Genomic DNA, 20,331 nt, shown 5'->3' with positions numbered 1-20,331 from the left:
GAAAAGGGTGAAGGACAAGGAAGCCTCAACCACAGAGGATTAGGTCCTTTATTTGGGATGTGAATATCAGTATGGGTATCATGAAAACAATAAGGAAAACGTGCATAGTATGATGATGATCACATCATTTTCATCATGTGGCTGGATATGGCTAATTTTTTGCCTCTAAGCATTTTCCTCACTACCCTGCTTCAGTCAGGTAGGCTAGTCAATTTTATATGTCATTACCTCAAGGGCAGTGTGGAAAGCAGAAACAGCCCATAAGACTTATGGCTTTTTTTAACTGTAAATTTTATTGATATATATTCACATTCTACATAATCCATCCAAGGTGTAAATCAATGTCTCACAGTATCAACACCTAGTTGTGCAATTATCATCACATTCAACTTTAGATCACTTTCATTGCTCCAAAAAGAAAAATAACAGACTGTGCTGGTTTGAAAGGAAGTATGCCCCCTAAGAAAAGCCATGTTTTAATATATATTCCATTTCATAAAGGTAGAATAATCTCTATTCAATGCTGTGTGTCTGAAATTGTAATGAGATCATCTCCCTGGATGATGTGATTTAGTTAAGAATGGTTGTTAAACTGGATTAGGGGATGACATGTCTCCACCCATTTGAGTGGGTCTTGATTAGTTTCTGAAGTCCTATAAAAGAGGAAATATTTTGGAGAATGAGAGATTCAGAGAGAGAGCAACACTACGAAGCAGAGAGTCCACCAGCCAGCGACCTTTGGAGATGAAGAAGGAAAACGCCTCCCGGGGAGTTTCATGAAACCAGAAGCCAGGAGAGAAAGCTAGCAGATGACCCCATGTTCGCCACATGCCCTTCCAGCCGAGAGAGAAACCCTGAATTTCATCGGCCTTCTTGAACCAAGGTATCTTTCCCTGGATGCCTCTGATTGGACATTTCTATAGACTTGTTTTAATTGGGACATTTTCTCAGCCTCAGAACTGTAAACTAGCAACTTATTAAATTCCCCTTTTAAAAAGCCATTCCATTTCTGGTATATTGCATTCCAGCAGCTAGCAAACTAGAACACAGACATAAAAAATAAGAAAATCCCCAAACCTCTAATATCCCTTATTACTGGCCCCTAGTGTTGATGAAGTACACTTGTTACTGTTGATGAAAGAACAGTAAGATATTACTGTTAACTATAGTCTGAGTTGCCTTTTATTTTTGAAAAACAGAAAAGATATAGTTTGTGAAAGGACAAAGAATAATGTGTAGAAGAAGGGAAAAGGTGAAAATCTCCAGACTAGAAAGATTTCCCTGGGGTAATCTTCAGACTATATATTTGAATCTTTAAGAGAAGATTACCAAGGAGATGTAAGACTTGCATACTAAAGCAAGCAAGACAAAAGGTAAGACTCAGAGAGCAATGACTGTGTGTTTTATTTAGGGCAATAATCCTATAGCCACCTAGACTTTCATTTTCAAAAAAACATTTCCATAATCCACGAATAGCACGGAAGCATCTGGGAGTCATTAGTCTAGAGGGCTCTTGGGAATGGGCACAATAGATATCTCAGGGGTCAACTTTTAGGACAGTTGACTAATGATCAGCAAATCTCTCCCTATGACTTGGCCATAGAACTGCTGTATATTCCCAGGGAAGAACCTTGAGAATGACCGACTACATTTCTTAATATCCCTACTAATATGGATTGGAAGTGGCAGTTGTGGGGGTGGGATGGAATGGGGTGCACTTATAGTCAAAACTAGGTCAATTTAGAGAAAACACTAAAGAATTCACAAAAAAAACTGTTAGAGCTAATAAAATAATTTAGCAAATATTCAGGATTTCTATACACTAGTAAGGAAATTTGAACAAACAATATGAAAAGGAAATTTGCATTTACAATAACAAAAAGAATAAAATTACTTAGGAATAAATTTAACCAAGGAGATGCAAGACTTGTATAATGAAAATTATAAAACCTCACTGAAATTAAATAGTTTTAAACAAATAAAAAGACACCCATTTCATGAATTGGGAGACTTAATATTGTTAAGATAGTACCTAAAGCAATACAGAGGTGCAATGTAATTCCTTTCAAAGGCTCAATAACATTTTTTGCAGAAAAACGGATTTCAGAAAAATCCATTCTGAAATTCATCTGGAATTTCAAGGGACCTCAAATAGGCATATTAACTGAAAACAGGAACTCAATAAATATTTGTATGCATGCCAAAGTTTGGAACAGCATTATTCACATAGCTAAAAGGTGGAAACAATGCAAAAGTCTATTAACAGATGAATGGATTAAAAATATATATATATATGGAATATTACTCAGCTATAAAAAGGAATGAAGTTCTGATACATGCTACAACATGGATAAATCTTGGAAACATTATGCTAAGTGAAATAAGCCAGACACAAAATGACAAATAATGTATGATTCTATAATATATAGAGGAATTAAATTTATAAAGACGGTAGGTTATAGGTTCCCAGGAGCTAGAAGAAGCAGGGGATAGGGAGTTATTGCTTATTGGGTATAAAGTTTCTGTTTGAGATGATTAAAAAGTGTGGAAAAAGATAGTGGATGATGCACAACATTGTGGATGTAATCAACACAATTAAATTGTATACATAAATTGTATATACTAAATGGTTAAAATGGCAAATTTTAAGTTATACATACTTTACCACAATAAAATCTGTTAAAATGTCAACAATAAAAAGATAAGCAACCCAATTAAAAAATGGCAAAAGGCATGAATAGATATTTTTCCAAAGAGGAAATACAGATGGCTAAAAAGCACATGAAAAAGATGCTCAGCTTCACCAGCTATTAGGGAAATGCAAATCAAAACCACAATGAGATATCTCACACCTATTAGATGGCCGCTATTAAACAAACAGGAAATTAAAAGTGTTGGAAAGGATGTGGAGAAATTGGAACACTTATTCACTGTTGGTGGGAATGTAAAATGGTAACAACTGCTGTGGAAGATGATGTGGAAGTTCCTCAGGAAGCTAAGTATAGAGTTGCCTTATGACCCAGCAATCCTGCTACTCAGGATATACCCAGAATATCTGATAGTAGGGAAACAAACAGACATTTGCACAATGATGTTCATGGCGGCATTATTCATAATTGCCAAAAGATGAAAACAACTCAAGTGTCCATCAACAGAAGAATGGTTAAACAAAATGTGGTGCATACATACTATGGAATACTATTCAGTGATCAGAAGGAATGAAGTTCTGAAGCATGCAACAATATGGATGAACCTTGAGGACAATATGTTAAGTGAAATAAGTCAGACACAAAAGGACAAATATTGTATGATCTCACCGATATGAACTAATTGTAATATGTAAACTCATAGACATAAACTGAAGATTATAGGTTCCAAGGATATACAATGAGACTAAAGAATGGGGAGCAGTTGCTTAATATATTAATGTGCATAATGTTTAACTAGGTTGAACTTAAACATTTGGAAATGGTCAGAGATGACAGTAGCATGTTATTGTGAGAATAATTAACAGTGTTGAATGGCATGTGAATGTGCTGGAAAGGGGAAATTTAGAGTCATGTACATCGCCAGGAGGAAAGTTGGAGATTAAAACCTGGGAATGCATAACACAATGAATCTTATGGTGGGCAATGCCCATGATTAACTATACAAATATTAAAAAAGTTATTTCATGAACTAAAACTAATATATGACACTATTAGAAGGAGCTAATAATAGAGGCATTTATGAAAAAATGTCCCTATTGCAAACTATGGACCATAGTTAACAGTAATATTTTAATACTTTTTCATCAACAGTAACAAATATACTATACCAATACTATGGGTCAATAATGGGGAGCAGGGTAAGGGGTATAAGAAGATTTGGATTTTCTTTTTTCTTTTTATTTATTTTCTGGAGTAATGAAAATGTTCTAAAATTGATCATGGGGTTGTATGTACAATTATGTGATAATACTGTGAGCCAATGACTGTATACTTTGTATAGTTTGTACGGTGTGTGAATATATCTCAAAAAACTGCATTAAAAATCTACTAAAATGATTATAATTGATAATATTTTTGCTGAATATTTGCTATGTACTAAGCACCGTGCTCAATGCTTAACATAGATTATTACATTCAATCTTCACAGCAACATAATGAGGTATTCTTTAAAAGATTTAATAGCAGTAGTATCATCTCCTATTTTTAGACTATAAAAGAACAAGGTTTTGGTGAGATTAATTAAATACCACAAGTTCATAAAAGTTATTAAGTGATGCAGATGGGACTTGAACCCAGTCTGTCAGGGATATCTACTGACATTGACATCAACCTTAGATATTGGGAAAACTAGGAAAGAGAGAGAAAGTGAAAGAGAAAAAGCAGTGATTTATCATTTATATCTAATTACTCTGCAAAATAATACCTCTGTGACTTGAGAAAAAGTCCAGCTTTCTTATAATCTTTTAGTCCAGAGGTGCCCTTGTACCAGTCTAAATGTCCTAGGAATTTTTCTCTCATCCTGACTCAAACCTGGATCATTAAATTTAGTATAGACAGAAATGACCTTGGAAATGAGAGACAATGTATCATTTTCTTTAGTTTTGCTTCTTTTTATCATTCCCTGCCACAAATTCAAATTCTTATACCTAGAAAACATTTCTAAGCCAGTGCTCAGAGTCACTCACCATCCAACTTTTTTAGTTTGGGCACTCTCTTGCTTGCCTCTTCGATCCAGCTCCCCTCAGAAGAGTATTTCTCTTCCAAAGGATTGCCTACAAACACCAGGTCCTCCAGGCATGGTAGTTCTGCCAGCTTCACAAATTCAGCTGCAAGTATAAAAAAATATATTCCATATTAAAATGGCAAGTTTTACTGTTCCAATTTGTGGTGTTGAATATTCAGGACAATTAGTCATTTGAGCTTTTGAAGTAAGTTAGGAAAGTTATACCATCTAAAGTCACTCTTTGAAGACATTACAAAAAGGGAGGGAAACAGAAAACATTTTGTTCTACCTCTATGCTAGCCATATAAGGATGGGATGAGAAGACAAGGAGATGAGGTTCAGAATAAAAAAGAACAACAAATCAATCTCCAACAACCACAGATCTTCTCTATACTGCCTTTGACTCAACCATTCCCCCATCTTCGAATTCTTAAAGCAACTCATTCAAATCTCTATTGCAGAACTTATCATACAGTTTTATAATTATTGGTTTATGAATTGATCTCCCCTGACTAAACTGAATTCTTTGAGGGCAGGGTTAGTGTCCTATTCATCTGTGTATCTCCAGAGCCTGGCCTGGCTCATGGCATACAGTATGGCTTTAGTAAATATACAATAAAAAAGCAAAGCAATATAGATATCAAATAAGTCCTCCACCCAAGACAAATAATTAAAATGTTTTCATGATTAAAATCCAACTGTATTTACACAAAGTAAATATTTAAATATAAATCTCAAGTATCTGGCTGAAATATAGGAACTCCTATAGCAATTTTTCTCTGAAAGAAAAGTTCCCATTTTACACCTTCTTCCCTATTGAGCTACTTTCTATAAACAGAAGGAGAAGGCTAGCAAAGAGCCAGCCCCAGCTTACCCCAATCTTTCACTAGGTTATTGGACATGTAGAGAATCTTCAATTTCTTCATTACATGGATCCCTTTCAACTTCTCAATAAAATTGTAGGAGATCCACAGTTCTTCTAATGTGTCCCCTACTACTTCCTGAAAGAGAAAGCTAACTGATTTATAGGCTTATTTGTAGGCTTTTCCTTCTCCTTCCTTATAAACATCTATAGACAATGGTCTTCAGAGAGACCTGGTACCTGCTTGTATACTTGCAAGAGAGTTGAAGGCTATGTGGTAGCCTCATCAAGGAAGCCAAGTAGAATATTCTCTTCTTCTCTTCCAACTGATCTGGGCTTCTTCTTCTCTAAGATTGCTTCACTAAACAAAAACTCACAATGCATAATACTATACTATGAAAGGATACTGAAACCACCAAGAGGGGAAATAATAATCACACTATTTTATTTTTTATTCAAGGGTATAATTTTCAAATTACTTTCAGTTTGTTTGATTTCTATTATAGAGAAATTAGCTTTATCTAAGATCACACTATTAAGTAGTAGAGCTGTCTAAAATTCAGGATTTTTTCAACATTTATTGTGGAAATTTTCAAAGATAAAAAAGTCTAATGAATTTTATAGATATAGATATCCACTTTCCATCCCAGTATCTATCTATCAATTTATCTTTTTTCGATGTATAAAATTCAGTTTTAAATTCCAGTATTTCCATTATAGTATAAAGATTATATCATATTGCCTCTTCAGTGTGCTAGATATAATAAATGATGACACAAATACTTTTTTCCTTCTTTTTTAGATATAAGACAAAGTATAGTGATTTTTTTCTTTAAAAAACAAAAATGTACTAAGCAAGGTAAATTAGATGCTAAATATTTTCTTATCCCCAAATAATTTACCTACATCCACATGGTAATGTCTAGAATGTGGGTCTCAGGTCTATGTCCTGATAATTGTTCCTTTAAACACTGTTGAGAAAATAAATGTACCCTGGATGAAGATCATTAATGCATTTTCCATACAGCTGGAACCAAGGGGAAACTTGAAAATGAAGTAGCCTGAGTTAGCTCTGTCATCCCAACGCCACAATTCATTTTTAGTTTTAGCTGTCAAAGTAGAAGGAACAACAGTTGCAAAGGAAAAGAAACTTAAATCTGTCCATCTTAGCACTCTTATATGAGAACTTTGTGATTTAACCAAGCACTCTCAGCTAATTCTCCCAAAGGATTTAATTACTGTATCATACATATCTTTTGGAGGAGGGAGATCAGCCTTAAAATAATTTAAATATTATTGCATGTATTTTCATTGCCTTATATCCTTATCTTTTTCATGCCTACAATTTACATAGTGTGAGGTAGCAGAAAAAATACTGGCCACAGCATCATAAGATTTAGGTTCAATTCTGAGTTCTGCCACTTGGTGTCACTTTATATGTACAGATGAGGACTCCTGGTTAATTTTACACGGCCAATTTTATCAATTCTCCAAATTGCCAATTGATGAATTTACTATTTTATTCATTTGCCAAAGGTTCATTTTAATTATCAACAAATCATAACTTATTTTAGACAGGGTAGGGTAGTATAGAGTAGGATAAGATAGGACAGGAGAGGATAGGATAGGAAGGGAAGATAAAGGAATTCCTTAAATAGGCTAGCTTTCAAAGATGTCTGTAATGCTTTGTTCAGCCATGTGAAGTATTAGTTTTAGTTTAGCTTTCAGCCATTAGGATATAGCTGCTTTACTATGACCAAATTTTAGTGCATTTTGGGATTTTTCTTTACTTGGTGTGCCAGTTTGAAGATGTTAAGTACCCCAGAAAAGCTATGTCCTTTTTCCTGATCCAATATTGTGGGGACAGCTATATTTCTTTTAATCTTTTTTTAGAAATATTTTTAGTGAAAAATCTTCACACAAATATAGTTCATATATGGGATACAATCAATGGCCCACAGTATTATCACATAGTTTATATTCATCACCATGATAATTTTTAAAACATTTGTATTACTCCAGAAAAAGAAATAAAAAGAAAAAAGAAAAAACGTATACATACTGTTCTAGGTTGCTAGCTGCTGGAATGCAATATAGCAGAAACGGAATGGCTTTAAAAGGGGAATTTAATAAGTTGCTAATTTAAAGTTCTAAGGCCAAGAAAATGTCCCAATTAAACACGTCTATATAAATGTCCAATCAAAGGCATCATCTAGGGAAAGATACCTTGGTTCAAGAAGGCTGATGAAGTTCAGGGTTTCAAGAAGGCATATGGCGAACATAGTCAGGGCTTCTCTCTCAGCTGAAAGGGCACATGGTGAACACAGCGTCATCTGCTAGCATTCTCTCCTGGCTCCCAGTTTCACGAAGCTCCCTGGGAGGCGGTATCCTTCTTTATCTCCAAAGCTTTCTCTCCCGGCTTCCGGTTTAGTGAAGCTCCCCGGGAGGCGTTATCTTCATCTCCAAATATTGCTGGCTCGTGGACTCTCTGCTTCGTGGTGCTGCAGCATTCTCTGCTCTCCAAATCTCCTATTCTCGAAAATGTTTCCTCTTTTATAGGACTTCAGAAATTTACCAAGATCCACCCAAATGGGTGGAGACATGTCTTCACCTAATCCAGCTTAACAACCAGTCTTGATTAAATCACATCTCCAGGGAGATGACCTGATTACAGTTTCAAACAGACAGTATTGATTAGGGATTATTCTGCCTTTACGAAATGGGATTTTGATTAAAACACGGCTTTCCTAGGGTCCATATATCCTTTCGAACCAGCACACATACCATACACCTTCCCTCCCTCTCATTAACCACCAGTATTTCTATCTATCCAATTTTTTACCCTTCACCCTCCCCATTATTTTTTAATCCTTATTTTTTTACTCATCTGTCCATACCTTGGATAAAAGGAGCATCAGACACAAGGTTCTCACAATCACTTGATCACACTGTAAAGGCTATATCGTTATACAATCATCTTCAAGAATCAAGGCCACTGAAACACAGCTCAACAGTTTTAGGTACCTCCTTCTAGCCACTCCAATACACCATAAATCTGAGATCTATAATCTTTTATTCTATAGCCCTAATAGTTTAAGTTGTTCATTTCAAAGATGTTTTAACACCTTAGCAGTCTCTGCTGGTTTGAAACTATTATGTACCCCAGAAAAGCATGTTTTAATCCTGATTCAGTCTTTTGGAGGAAACCATTTCTTTTAATCCCTGTTCAGCACTGCAGGTTGGAAACTTGATTAGATAATCTCCATGGAGTTGCGAAGCACACAATTGTGGGTATTAACCTTGGATTAGAGAGAGATGTGACTCTACTTATTCCAGGTGGGTCTTGATTAATTTACTGGAATCCTTTAAAAGTGGAAACATTTTGGAAAAAGCTTTAGAGCTATGAGAGCCAGTACAGCCTTTGGAGATGAAGAAGGAAAATGCCCCCAGGGGAGCTCTGTGAACCAAGAAGCCTGGAGAGGAAGCTAGCAGATGCTGTCATGTGCCTTTCCAGTTGAGAGAGAAACCCTGAATGTCATCAGCCTTTCCTGAGTGGAGGTAATTTGGTATGTTAATTTGGACATTTTCATGGCCTTAGAACATGAAAATTTACAACTTAATAAACTCCCTTTTAAAAAAGCTGTTCCATTTCTGGCATAACACATTCGGCAGCTTGCAAACTAGAACAGTTTTTGGTACTGGAGAGGTGGGGTGCTGTTGCAGTTTGCAAATACCAAACAAACATGTTGGAATGGCTTTTTAAATGGATAAGGGGAAGATTCTGGAGGAGTTGTGAGGAGCTTAATAGCGAAGGCCTAGAATGCTTTGAAGAGACTGTTGGTAGAGATGTGAACTCTAAAGATACCTCTGATAAGGCTCTAGACAGAAATGAAGCATGTATTATTAAACTGGAAGGAAGGCAATCCTTGTTTTAAAATGGCAGATAACCTGGCAAAATTGACTAGTGGCTTTGGCTGGAAGGTAGATTTTAAAAGCCATGAATCTGGATATTTAATAGAAGAGATTTCCAAATTAAATGTGGAAAGTGTAGCCTGGTTTCTCCTTGCAGCTTATAGTGAAATGTGACAGGAAAGAGATAAGATGAGAACTGAACTCTTGGGTGCAAAGAAACCAGAAGTTGATGTTCTGGAAAATTCTGGGCCTCCAGGAAGGGAGACCCCAGAGAATGGTACCCCATGTGAGGATTTGGCCAAATGTGGAACCAGTCAGCCATTTCAGACAAAGCCAGGATTGGAGATGGAGTTATCCAGGAAGGATCTGTGGAAACCCTTTTTGTCTGATGGGCATGATCTTTGCTTACTACTTAGAAAGCCAACAAGAGTGCTGTGGGACCTGTATAAATGGAACCCCTGCCAGTATGTACTAAAAACTCAGAAAAGGGACAAAGTGAAGGTAAAATTTCTTCAGAGGCAGACCCATGGAGGCTGGGGTCTGAAGTCAAGAAACCTTGGGCCAGGAGGGTGGATCCACCTAAGTACTTGGAGAGGAGTGAGTTTGCCCTGAAGGCAGAGGGTGGGCCTTTCATCTCGTTGCAGTGGAATTGTTGTGCCACCTCTACCCTTGGAGAGGGTAGAGCACATCTTGGGGGTTGGGGAGAGTCTGGCTGCCACCACATGGAGGGGGTGAGCACGTGCCCCGGAGATGGCAGAAAGCCCAGGTATGGCCCGAATGCTTGGAAAGGGTGGAGCCGAGAAAAAGGTGGTCTCCCTAAGGCTGTATTTGGAGAGAGATGGGCCTTTCAAAAGGGTGGGACTGCTGCTTTCTAAAGCCCCGAAGATAAATGACTTTCAGACTTTGAAATCTAATGGACTTTGCCTTGTAGGTTTTCAAAACTGCTTGGGTCTCGTGACCCCTATGCTCCTAATTTCTCCCGATGGAAATAGGGGTATTTATCTTAGGGCTGTCCCTCCATTGTATGTTGGCAGCAAATAGCTTGTTCTGAGTTTTACAGGTCCAGAGCCAGAGGAGAATTTTGCCTTAGGACATACCATGCCTGTAACTAACTTTTTGATGAGATTTTTTACTGTTTCTGACTTCGTATTATATTTGTACTGTTACTGAAATGGTTTAAGACTTTCTGATATTGTTATGGAATGAATGTATTTTGCATTTGGAAAGAACATGTTTTTTGGGGGGTCCAAAGGGTGGACTGAGCCAGTTTGAATTTGTAGACCCCAGAAAAGCCATATCCTTTAATCCTCATTAAATATTGCTGGGTGGAAGCTTTTCGGTTGTGTTCATGGAGATGTGATCCACCCAATTGTGGGTGGTAACTTTTGATTAGATGGTTTGCATGGAGATGTGTCTCCACCCATTTAAGATGGGTTGCTTACTGGAGCCCTTTAAGAAGGAACCATTTTGGAAAGGAGCCATGAGAGCCCATGCAGCCAGAGACCTTTGGAGATGAAGAAGGAAAATACCCCCAGGGGAGCTTCATGAAACAAGAAGCCTGGAGAGAAGGCTGGTAGACGTTGCCATGTTTGCCATGTGCCTTTCCAGTTGAGAGAAAAACCCTGAGCATTATAGGTCTTCTTCAATCAAAGTATCTTTACCTGGATGCCTTAGATTGGACATTTCTATAGTCTTGTTTAATTTGGACATTTTCAGGGCATTAGAACTGTAAATGTGCAACTTAATAAATTTCCTTTTAAAAGCTGTTCTGTTTCTGATATATGCATTCCAGCAGCTTGCAAACTAGAACACCATCCAATTTCAACACCTTACAATGCTGACATTCATTTGTTCTCCCTCATGCAAAAATATTTTTATATTTGTACATTTAATCATCATCACTGTCCACTCTAGGCATTCCTAAGTTATACAAGTCTCAGTCATTATCCTCTTTCCTTTGGTGTCATATGTGCCCTCAGCTCCTCTCCCTCAACCATACTCACATTCAGCTTCATTCAGCGTACTTATATTGTGCTACAATCAGGTAATATTGTGTTATCCATTTCTGAATTTTTACAATCAGTCTTACTGCAAAATCTGTATTCCTTTAGCACCAAATGCCCAATCTCTACTCTATTTTACCTCTTGAAAACCTGTGTTCTTAACTTTTACTCTCAAAGTTCAATCATTGGTCAGTTTAGTTGAACATCATAAGTACACAGAATCTTGAATAGGGCATGAGAATTTGTTGCTTTGCCCAGATTACTGTGATGCCCCGATATATCCCAGAGTAATCTGTGCAGTGAATAAAGAAGTATTTGAAAAGTCCCCTTGGGGAAATGGGGAGAAAAGAGGAAATATTCAACTCTCCCATTTGGAGAATTTCTGATATTTCATGCAAGCAGTGGAGACAACCAAATCAATAGGCTGAGTCCTCAATCTTGGGGTTCACCCCTATGAAATTTATTCCTGCAAAGGAGAAGCTAAGCCTACTTAAAATTAGGCCTGAAAGTCACCCCTAGATGTGTTTTGTTGCTCAGATGTGGCTTCTCTCTCTAAGCTGACATGGCAAGTAAGCTCACTACCCTTCCCCTCTATGTGGGACATGACTCCCAGGGGTGTAAATCTCCCTGGCAGCATGGGACAGAAATCCCAGGATGAGCTGGGACCCAGGATCAAGGGATCGAGAAAGCCTTCTTGACCAAAAGGGGGAGGAGAGAAATGAGACAAAATAAAGTTTCAGTGGTTGAGAAATTTCAAACAGAGTTAAGAGGTTATCCAGGAGGTTATTCTAATGCATCAGATAGAAATCCCTTTTTAGTTTATGGTATATTGGAGTGGCTAGAGGGAAGTATCTGAAACTACAGAGCTGTGTTCCAGTAGCCTTGAGTCTTGAAGATAATTGTATAATGATATAACTTCTACAATGTGACTGTGTGATTGTGAAAACCATGTGTCTGATGCTCCTTTTATCTAGGGTATGAACAGATGAGTAAAAATTATGGATAAAAATGAACAAATAATAGGGGGACAAAGGTTAAAATAAATTAGGTAGATGGAAATACTGGTGGTCAATAAGAGGGAAGGGTAGGTGTATGGTATGTATGAGTATTTTCTTTTTATTTCTTTTTCTGGAGTGATGCAAATATTCTAAAAAATGATCATGGTGATTGTGCTGGTTTGAAATAATGTATGTACCCTAGAAAAGCCATGTTTTAATCCTAATCCCATTTTGTAAAGGCAGTTGTTTCTTCTAATCCCTATTCAGTATTATAGGCTTGAAATTGTAATTAGATCATCTCCCTGGAGATGTGACTTAATCAAGAGTGGTTGTTAAGCTGGATTAGGTAGAGGCATGTCTCCATCCATTTGCGTGGGTCTTGATTAGTTTCTGAAGCCCTATAAAAGAGGAAACATTTTGGAGAATGGGAGATTTAGAGAGAGCAGAGCAGAACGACATAGCCACAAAAAGCAGAGTCCACCAGCCAGAGTCCTTTGGAGATGAAGAAGGAAAATGCCTCCTGGGGAGCTTCATGAAACAGGAAGCCAGGAGAAGCTAGGAGATGAAGCCATGTTCACCATGTGCCCTTCCAGATGAGAGAGGAACCCTGACCATATGTGCTTTTCCAGATGAGAGAGAAACTCTGACTGTGTTCGCCATGTGCTCTTCCACTTCAGAGAGAAACTCTGAACTTTATTGGCCGTCTTGAACCACGGTATCTTTCCCTGGATGCCTTAGATCTGACATTTCTGTAGACTTGTTTTAATTGGGACATTTTCTTGGCCTTAGAACTATAAACTAGCAACCTATTAAATTCCCCTTTTTAAAAGCCATTCTGTTTCTGGTATATTGCATTCTGGCAGCTAGCAAACTAGAACAGTGATGAATACACAACTATGTGATAATATTATGACCCACAAATTGTACACCATGTATAGAATGTTTGTAATTTAAGATTTATCAATAATTTTTTTTTAAAAGGACATATTGTACAGTTCTATTTATGTGCTCTAAAACAGGCAAAACTAATTTATATTGGTGATTGGAGTAACGCTGCCTTGCTGAGTTTCTCAAACACCTTCAGGGTCAGGCTATTATCTGAGTTTTCCAAAAGCCTTCACATATTCTTTCTACCCTTAAATGTTTAATTTGTCTTAAATTGGAATATAATTATTGTTTGGACCACTCATTTTGATAAATCTTTCAGCAACTTGGTATTTTAACATGGATATTCTATACATGAAAAATTTAAGTGGGATAATATTGCTTTCCAAAGTAAAAATTATACTCTTGAAAATCAATATTTTATTGGCCATAATCTTTAAACCGTTCTGAGTATTTATTAACACATTTTTATCTAAGGTGAGTAGATATGATCTTGCCAGGTGTATCTAAAAAGAACTTACCAGTAAATGAGTAAGCTCACAGAAAGTAATAAATTCGGAATGGCCAGATGGAGTATTATTCTGACAGTCCTTGAAAAGGGAGGGATTTAAGTTTAATACAAGTAATACCTTTTTAGGATATTGACAGTATCAACTAGGAAAAATTTATGGTGAATCCAAATTGTAACCACAGCAGTTTACACATGAAATAGCATGGCTCTCACTTTGTAAGGTGTCAGTGGAATCTGAGAATTCTTATTCTCAAAAAAGAATATGAAAGGAGGTAAAGATATTTCACAGAGGGGAAAAAATTAGCATGAACTATGGAGAAATTCTTAAGAAACTCCAACAAAGATGGTAAGATCAACCTGATACTACAGGGGTTGATAATGGGAATAAAAGCATATAGAAGCAAACATGGGTTATAGTAAACATAATGACTAGTTTTTCTGACATACCAATAATTTAAAAGGTGAGATAAACTATCGTCACTTTTCTACAGGCAGATTAAAATATGTTATTGTATTAGTATTCTCAAGTTCAAAATGCCATTTGATGTTTTGCCATCATATCAGACCAACTATCATGGTCAAATTCAAACAAGCACCCACCAATTGCATACTTGACTGCCAAACTGCTAATGTGCCACCCTAGACTCCAATAAAGGCTGCAGCCCAGAGTTTCCCTTTGTTGTCTCACTTAACCATTGTAGTTACCCTGTGTCAGGTTATACTCTTGGTGACCTTGTGTGGCATGCTGTGTACTTCTGTGGGAACTGTAAGTGACCAATAGATCTAATTAGTTTAAAAAGAAAAGTTCATTCATTAATGTCAGTTCATATTAGTGAGACCACATAGTATTTGTCCTTTTGTTTCTGGCTAATTTCACTCAGCATAATATCCTCAAGCTTCAACCATGTTGTTAAATGCTTCATGACTTTATTCTGTCTTATAGCTGTGTAATATTCCATCATATGTATATACCACAGCTTGTTTAACCACTTGTCAGTTGATGGACATTTGGGCTGTTTCCATCTCTTGGCAATCATAAATAATGCTGCCATAAACATTGGTGTGAAAATGTCCATTTGTGTCCTTGCTTTCCTTTCCTCTAAATATATACCTGGGTAATGGGGTTGCTGGATCATATGGTAATTATATACTTAGCTTTCTGAGAAACCACCAAACTGCCTTCCAGAGTGGTTGCACCATTTACATTCCCACCAACACTGAATAAGTGCATCTCTTTCTACACATCCTCTCTAGCACTTGTCTTCTGTTTTTTTTTTTTTTTTTTGATAATGGCCTTTCTAATGGGTGGCAAAGGATATCTCGTGATTTTGATTTGCATTTCCTTAATAGCCAGTGAAGTCGAGCATCTTTTCATGTGCCTCTTAGCCATTTGTATTTCCTCTTTTGAAAAGTGTCTGTTCATATCTTTTGCCCATCATTTAATTGAGTTGTTTATTTTTTTGTTGTTGAGTTGAAGAATTTCTTTATATATTCTGGATACTAACCTCTTATCTGATACATGATTTCCAAATACTGTCTCCCATTGTGTAGGCTGCCTTTTTTATTTTCTTGACTAAGTTCTTTGATGCACAACAGTGTTTAATGTTGAGAAGATTCCATTTATCTATTTATTTTTTTTCAACGCTTGTGCTTTGGGTGTAAGGTTTAGGAAACCACCTCCTATTATAAGATTTATAAGATATTTCCCTACATTTTCTTCTAAAACTTTTACAATCTTAGCTCTAAAGTTCAGGTCTTCGATCCATTTTGAGTTAATTTTTGTATAGGGTGTAAGATATGGATCCTCTTTCATTCTTTTACATAGGGACATCCAGTTCTTCAAATACCATTTCTTAAAGAGGCTGCTCTGTTCCAGGTGAATTGGCTTGACCTCCTTATCAAAGATCAATTGTCCATAGATGAGAGGCTCTATTTCTGAACACTTATTTTTATTCCATTGGTCAGTATATCTGTCTTTATGCCAATATCATGTTGTTTTGACCACTGTAGGTTCATTATATGCTTTAAAGTCAGGTAGTGTGAGACCTCCCACTTCATTTTTCTTTCTCAAGATATTTTTAGCTATTTGGGGCACCCTTCCCTTCCAAACAAATTTGGTTATTCGTTTTTCTTTTCTTTTCTTTTCTTTTTTAAATAGGCAAAGGACTTTAATAGATATTTTCCAGAAATAATATACAAATGGCCAATAAACACACAAAAAGATGCTTATCATCATTATTCAATAGGGAATACAAACCAAAACCACAATAAGACACCATGTCACACTCACAAGGATGACTATTTTTTTTTTCCTGAACAGGCACTGGGAAATGAACCTGGGTCTCTGGCATGGCAGGTGAGAACTCTGCCTGCTAAGGCACCATGGCCCGCCCAGGATGACTATTTTTAAAATGGAAAAGTGTTCGTGAGGATGTGGAGAAACTGGAACTCTAACGTATTATTGGTGTAAACATAAAATGGTGCAGCCATAATGAAAAGTGAAATGGCAGTCCTTCAAAAAGTCAAATATACAATTACCATTCGATTGAGCAACCTCACTTCTAAGTATATGCCCAAAGAGAATGAAAACATAGCCCAAGGTTTATAGCAGCATTATTCACAATAGCCAAAAGTATCTAACAACAAATGAATGGATTAACAAAATGTGGTACATACACAGAGTGGAATATTATTTGGCCATAAGAAAAACTGAAGTTATAAGACATGCTGCAACATGGAAGAATTCTGAAAACATTATGCTCAGTGAAATAAATAAGGCACATAAGGCCAAAATTGCATAATATCACTTACAAGAGATGACTAGAAATAGCAAATTAGAGGTTACCAGGGGAAGGGGAGAAGAGGGAGGGAGAGTGTGTGTTTGTAAAATTAAAAAACAAAGTCACTGCCAGTTTATTCTCTAAGAAAGCTGATAGTTTCCACACAACCATGGGACTGGGCAAGTCTGAATTCTGTAAGGTAGGCCGCAAAACTGGGAATTCAGATGAAGGTATCTGATTAATTGCCCCAGAAGAAGGTGGCCAGCTAAGCAGAGATGAAATTCTTTCTGCTTACAGCTGAAATCATATTTCTCCTTTTAAGGCCTTCAACTGATTGGATGAGACTTCTCTCGCTGCTGAAGGCAACTCCTCAGTTGAGTGTAGACTTAGCCACAGATGCAATCAACTTACTGATTATTTAGATCCATGAAATACTCTCACAGAAACAGTCAGGCCAGTGCTTTCTTGACTGAACAACTGGACACCATAACCTAGCCAAGTTGGCACATGAATTTCACTATCATAGTTGGGTTTTCTTTTTTCCTTTTTAAACATAAACTATGAAACTATTATACATTGCAAATCACAGGGAAAGTGAGTATTTGCACCTGTTATATCCATAGAAGCTGAAAGCAATAAAGAATGAAGTCATACAGCAAGCTACTAATGTATCTCCATTTGAAAACTGACTTAATACTGGGATTCTCCAACAGGACACAGCGACGAGGCAGTCCATGATTTTCCTGATGTTCCCTTTGTACAATGACTGAGTAGAACACAGTGATTTCAAAGGAAATGAGGACAGAGTACCCCAGGAAAGTAAGTCAGAATTTTTTGTTAAATCATTCTCTCACATAGGTATGCAAGCATATTCAAATACCACTAGAAACAAATCTGCATGCATGTGGTGCTAACAGCTAGAAATCTTGTATAGCGTTAGTATGGAACAGTGTCTTTGACTTTTCAGGCAATTTTATGGTGTCAGGATATGGTTAATTCATTGGTGTTCAAGGCCTACTCATGAAGATGCTGTTAAAATAAAAACAAAAATAAACTCCTAGAGAGAAAGTCCACATTTTAAGAGACAAAATATTTTCTCTAGGGGCAAACGGATAATTTAATTCATGAAATTCAAGAACACAGGAAAACAAGAATAATGGTGACAATCAAAATAATTTCCTTGAATATATTTTTCTACACAAAACATTATCACTTTCCCAATACTCCAAAGATCTCCAATAAATATTTTTATGGCAAAAGGGCCCAGATCAGAACCATAAGTAAAAACTGAGTCCCAACAAGTGGAGAACACAAGTCACAGCTCTCTCACAGGAACACAGGTAGTGCCACACAAGAATGTCAAAACCACCTAAAACTCAGCCTGCAGTTTTGCCTTTTGTGAATGTGAATGGGTGAAATTTCCATGTTGCTCTATAGAACAGTTTCATCTGGTAAGGTCCAGGCGATGAAGTGAACACAAGAAGCACAACACGAGAAGTAGTTTCCTAAAGTGCCTTTGTCCTCTGACCAATGCACTAGATTTGAATGTGGCTTCAGGTTGGCAGAGTTCTTCAGCAGAGTCTCTTCTTGCCCATGCTTTAAGTCTTCTGTGCCTATCACGCAGGGAAGAGCTCAGGAGGACTCTTGCCACAGCAATACTTTGCTATGGGATCTCTATAAGTGTTCTCATTTTGCACACTCTGGGATGAGGTCCTGCATTTAGCCAAAAACAATTCAAAGTGATCTTTCACTGCCACGAAGAGGTTCTGGAATGCCACAGCTGCCCATCTGAGAAGTGCTCCAAGAGAAGTTGCTTGTTGGGCTGCAGGCAGCAGGAGACACAGTACTCCTAGGTGCTGCAGCAGCCATTGGGCAAGCAGCCAATACAGCAGTATTGCTTTGTGCTAGGCACACTGACATGAATGGAATTACGACACTGATTGCCTGGTCGACTGCAGTTGCCCAGGTTTATGTATTTCCCAAGGAATGGGCTGATCATCGTCTTGAATCTGGAGGAGATTTCAATCTCACTGCCCTCTCCTTCTGCTTGAGGTGCTTGTGAGAAAGTAGATGAGTGAGAGCTCAAAAACCAGGGCAAACACCCACATCTTCCACAGAAGCCAGCACCAGACCATGGCCACCAGGTTCACCATCCCGGCATGAAGCGGAGCAGGCCCGGGGTCTGGGTAGCATGGCCCCTATGCTCCCCACAGACCCAACTTGCCCCCAAAACCTGTGGTCCAGCCAGCTCCCTGGTTATTGTTTCTTCTATTTCTGCAAAGTAAGTTGTTTGGGATTTTAATTGGTATTGCATTGAATCTATAAATCATTTTGGGTAGAACTGTTATCTTAACTATATTTAGTCTTCCAATCCATGAACACAGTATGCCCTTCCATTTATTTAGATCTTCCATGATGTCTTTCTGCAATTTCTTATAGTTTCTGTGCATAGGTCTTTTGTATCCTTAAATTTATTCCCAAATATTTAATTATTTGCTATTGTAAATGGAATTTTTTTCTTGATTTCCAGCTTAGATTGCTCATCACTAGTGTATAGTAAAACTGATTTTGGGGTGTTGATCTTGTACCCTGCCACTTTGCTGTATGCATTAATTCACTCCAGTAGCTTTGCTATAGGTTTTTTTGGATTTTCTACATATAGTATCATGTCATCTGCAAACAGTGAGACCTTTACTTTTTCCTTTCCAATCTGGATGCCTTTTATTTCTTTTTTTTTCTCTAATTGCTCTGGTTAGCTCTGGCTAGAACTTACAGCACAATGTTGAATAACAATGGTGACAGTGGGCATCCTTGTCTTGCTCCTGATCTTAGAGGGAAAGCTTTCAGTTTTTCCCCATTGAGGATGATGTTAGCTGTCAGTTTTTCATATATTCTCTTTATAATATTGAGGAAGTTCCTTCTATTCCTATTCTTTGAAGTGTTTTCATCAAGAAAGGATGCTGAATTTTGTCAAATGCCTTTTCTGCATCAAGAAAGATGATCATGTGGTTTTTGTTTTGATTTATTGATATGGCATATTATATTAATTTTTTGTGTTGAACCAGCCTTGCATAGCTGGAATAAATCCTACTTGGGGATGCAGGGGGCCAAGATGGCGGCTTAGTAAGGTACGCGTGTCTTAGTTCCTCCTCCAGAGCAACTACTAGGTGAACAGAAACAGTGCAGAACAGCTCCCGGGGCCACGGCAGGGAATGGACACACAGATACCCCAGTATGCTGGGAATGGACTGGTTAGACTGACTGCGAGACTCTGCTGCGGTGAGATCCCCGAGCGGCGCGCGGTCCCCCGAGCCGCGGCAGCTGGTGGCCGGAGCTCCTCCCTCCCTCCTTCCCGGGCCGGTTGAGAGTCTCGGAGAGGCAAGTTTCCCAAGCCGTGGCGGCCGGCGCCGCTCTTTTGCGGGCGGCTTCCTGGACCGGCTACGAGTCTTGGATCAGAGGGCTACCCAAGCCACGGTGGCCGGCAACCGGCGCCCCTCCCCTGCGGGCGGCTTCCTGGTCCGGTGGCGAGTTCCCCAGGCCGCGGCGGCCGGTGACCGACACCCCTCCCCCGCGGGCGGCTTCCTGGTCCGGTGGTGAGTTCCCCGGGCCGCAGCGGCCGGCGACCGGCACCACTCCACGGAGAGGAGGGAATTTCCGACAGTGGCAG

General features: G+C 38.1%; 1 protein-coding gene and 1 pseudogene across 6 annotated transcripts in view; both read right to left on the bottom strand.

Moving 5' to 3' along the window:
• Positions 1–20,331, bottom strand: part of DNAL1 (dynein axonemal light chain 1) — a 71,222-nt gene that overhangs the window by 2,755 nt on the left and 48,136 nt on the right. For all 6 annotated transcript variants that reach the window (XM_077122998.1, XM_077122997.1, XM_077123002.1 and 3 more), the window contains 2 exons: positions 5,588–5,714; positions 4,676–4,816 (listed from right to left, as the gene is read on the bottom strand). In XM_077122998.1, coding sequence (XP_076979113.1) covers positions 4,676–4,816; positions 5,588–5,714 — 268 coding nt within the window. The remainder of the gene's footprint in view (positions 1–4,675; positions 4,817–5,587; positions 5,715–20,331) is intronic.
• Positions 13,547–18,990, bottom strand: LOC143651982 (SREBP regulating gene protein pseudogene; annotated as a pseudogene).

This window comes from Tamandua tetradactyla, chromosome 12 (genome assembly GCF_023851605.1).
Source record: "Tamandua tetradactyla isolate mTamTet1 chromosome 12, mTamTet1.pri, whole genome shotgun sequence".
Lineage (NCBI taxonomy): Eukaryota > Metazoa > Chordata > Mammalia > Pilosa > Myrmecophagidae > Tamandua > Tamandua tetradactyla.
The sequence above is the reverse complement of the archived record's forward strand: the minus strand, read 5'-3'. Positions and strand labels throughout refer to the sequence as shown.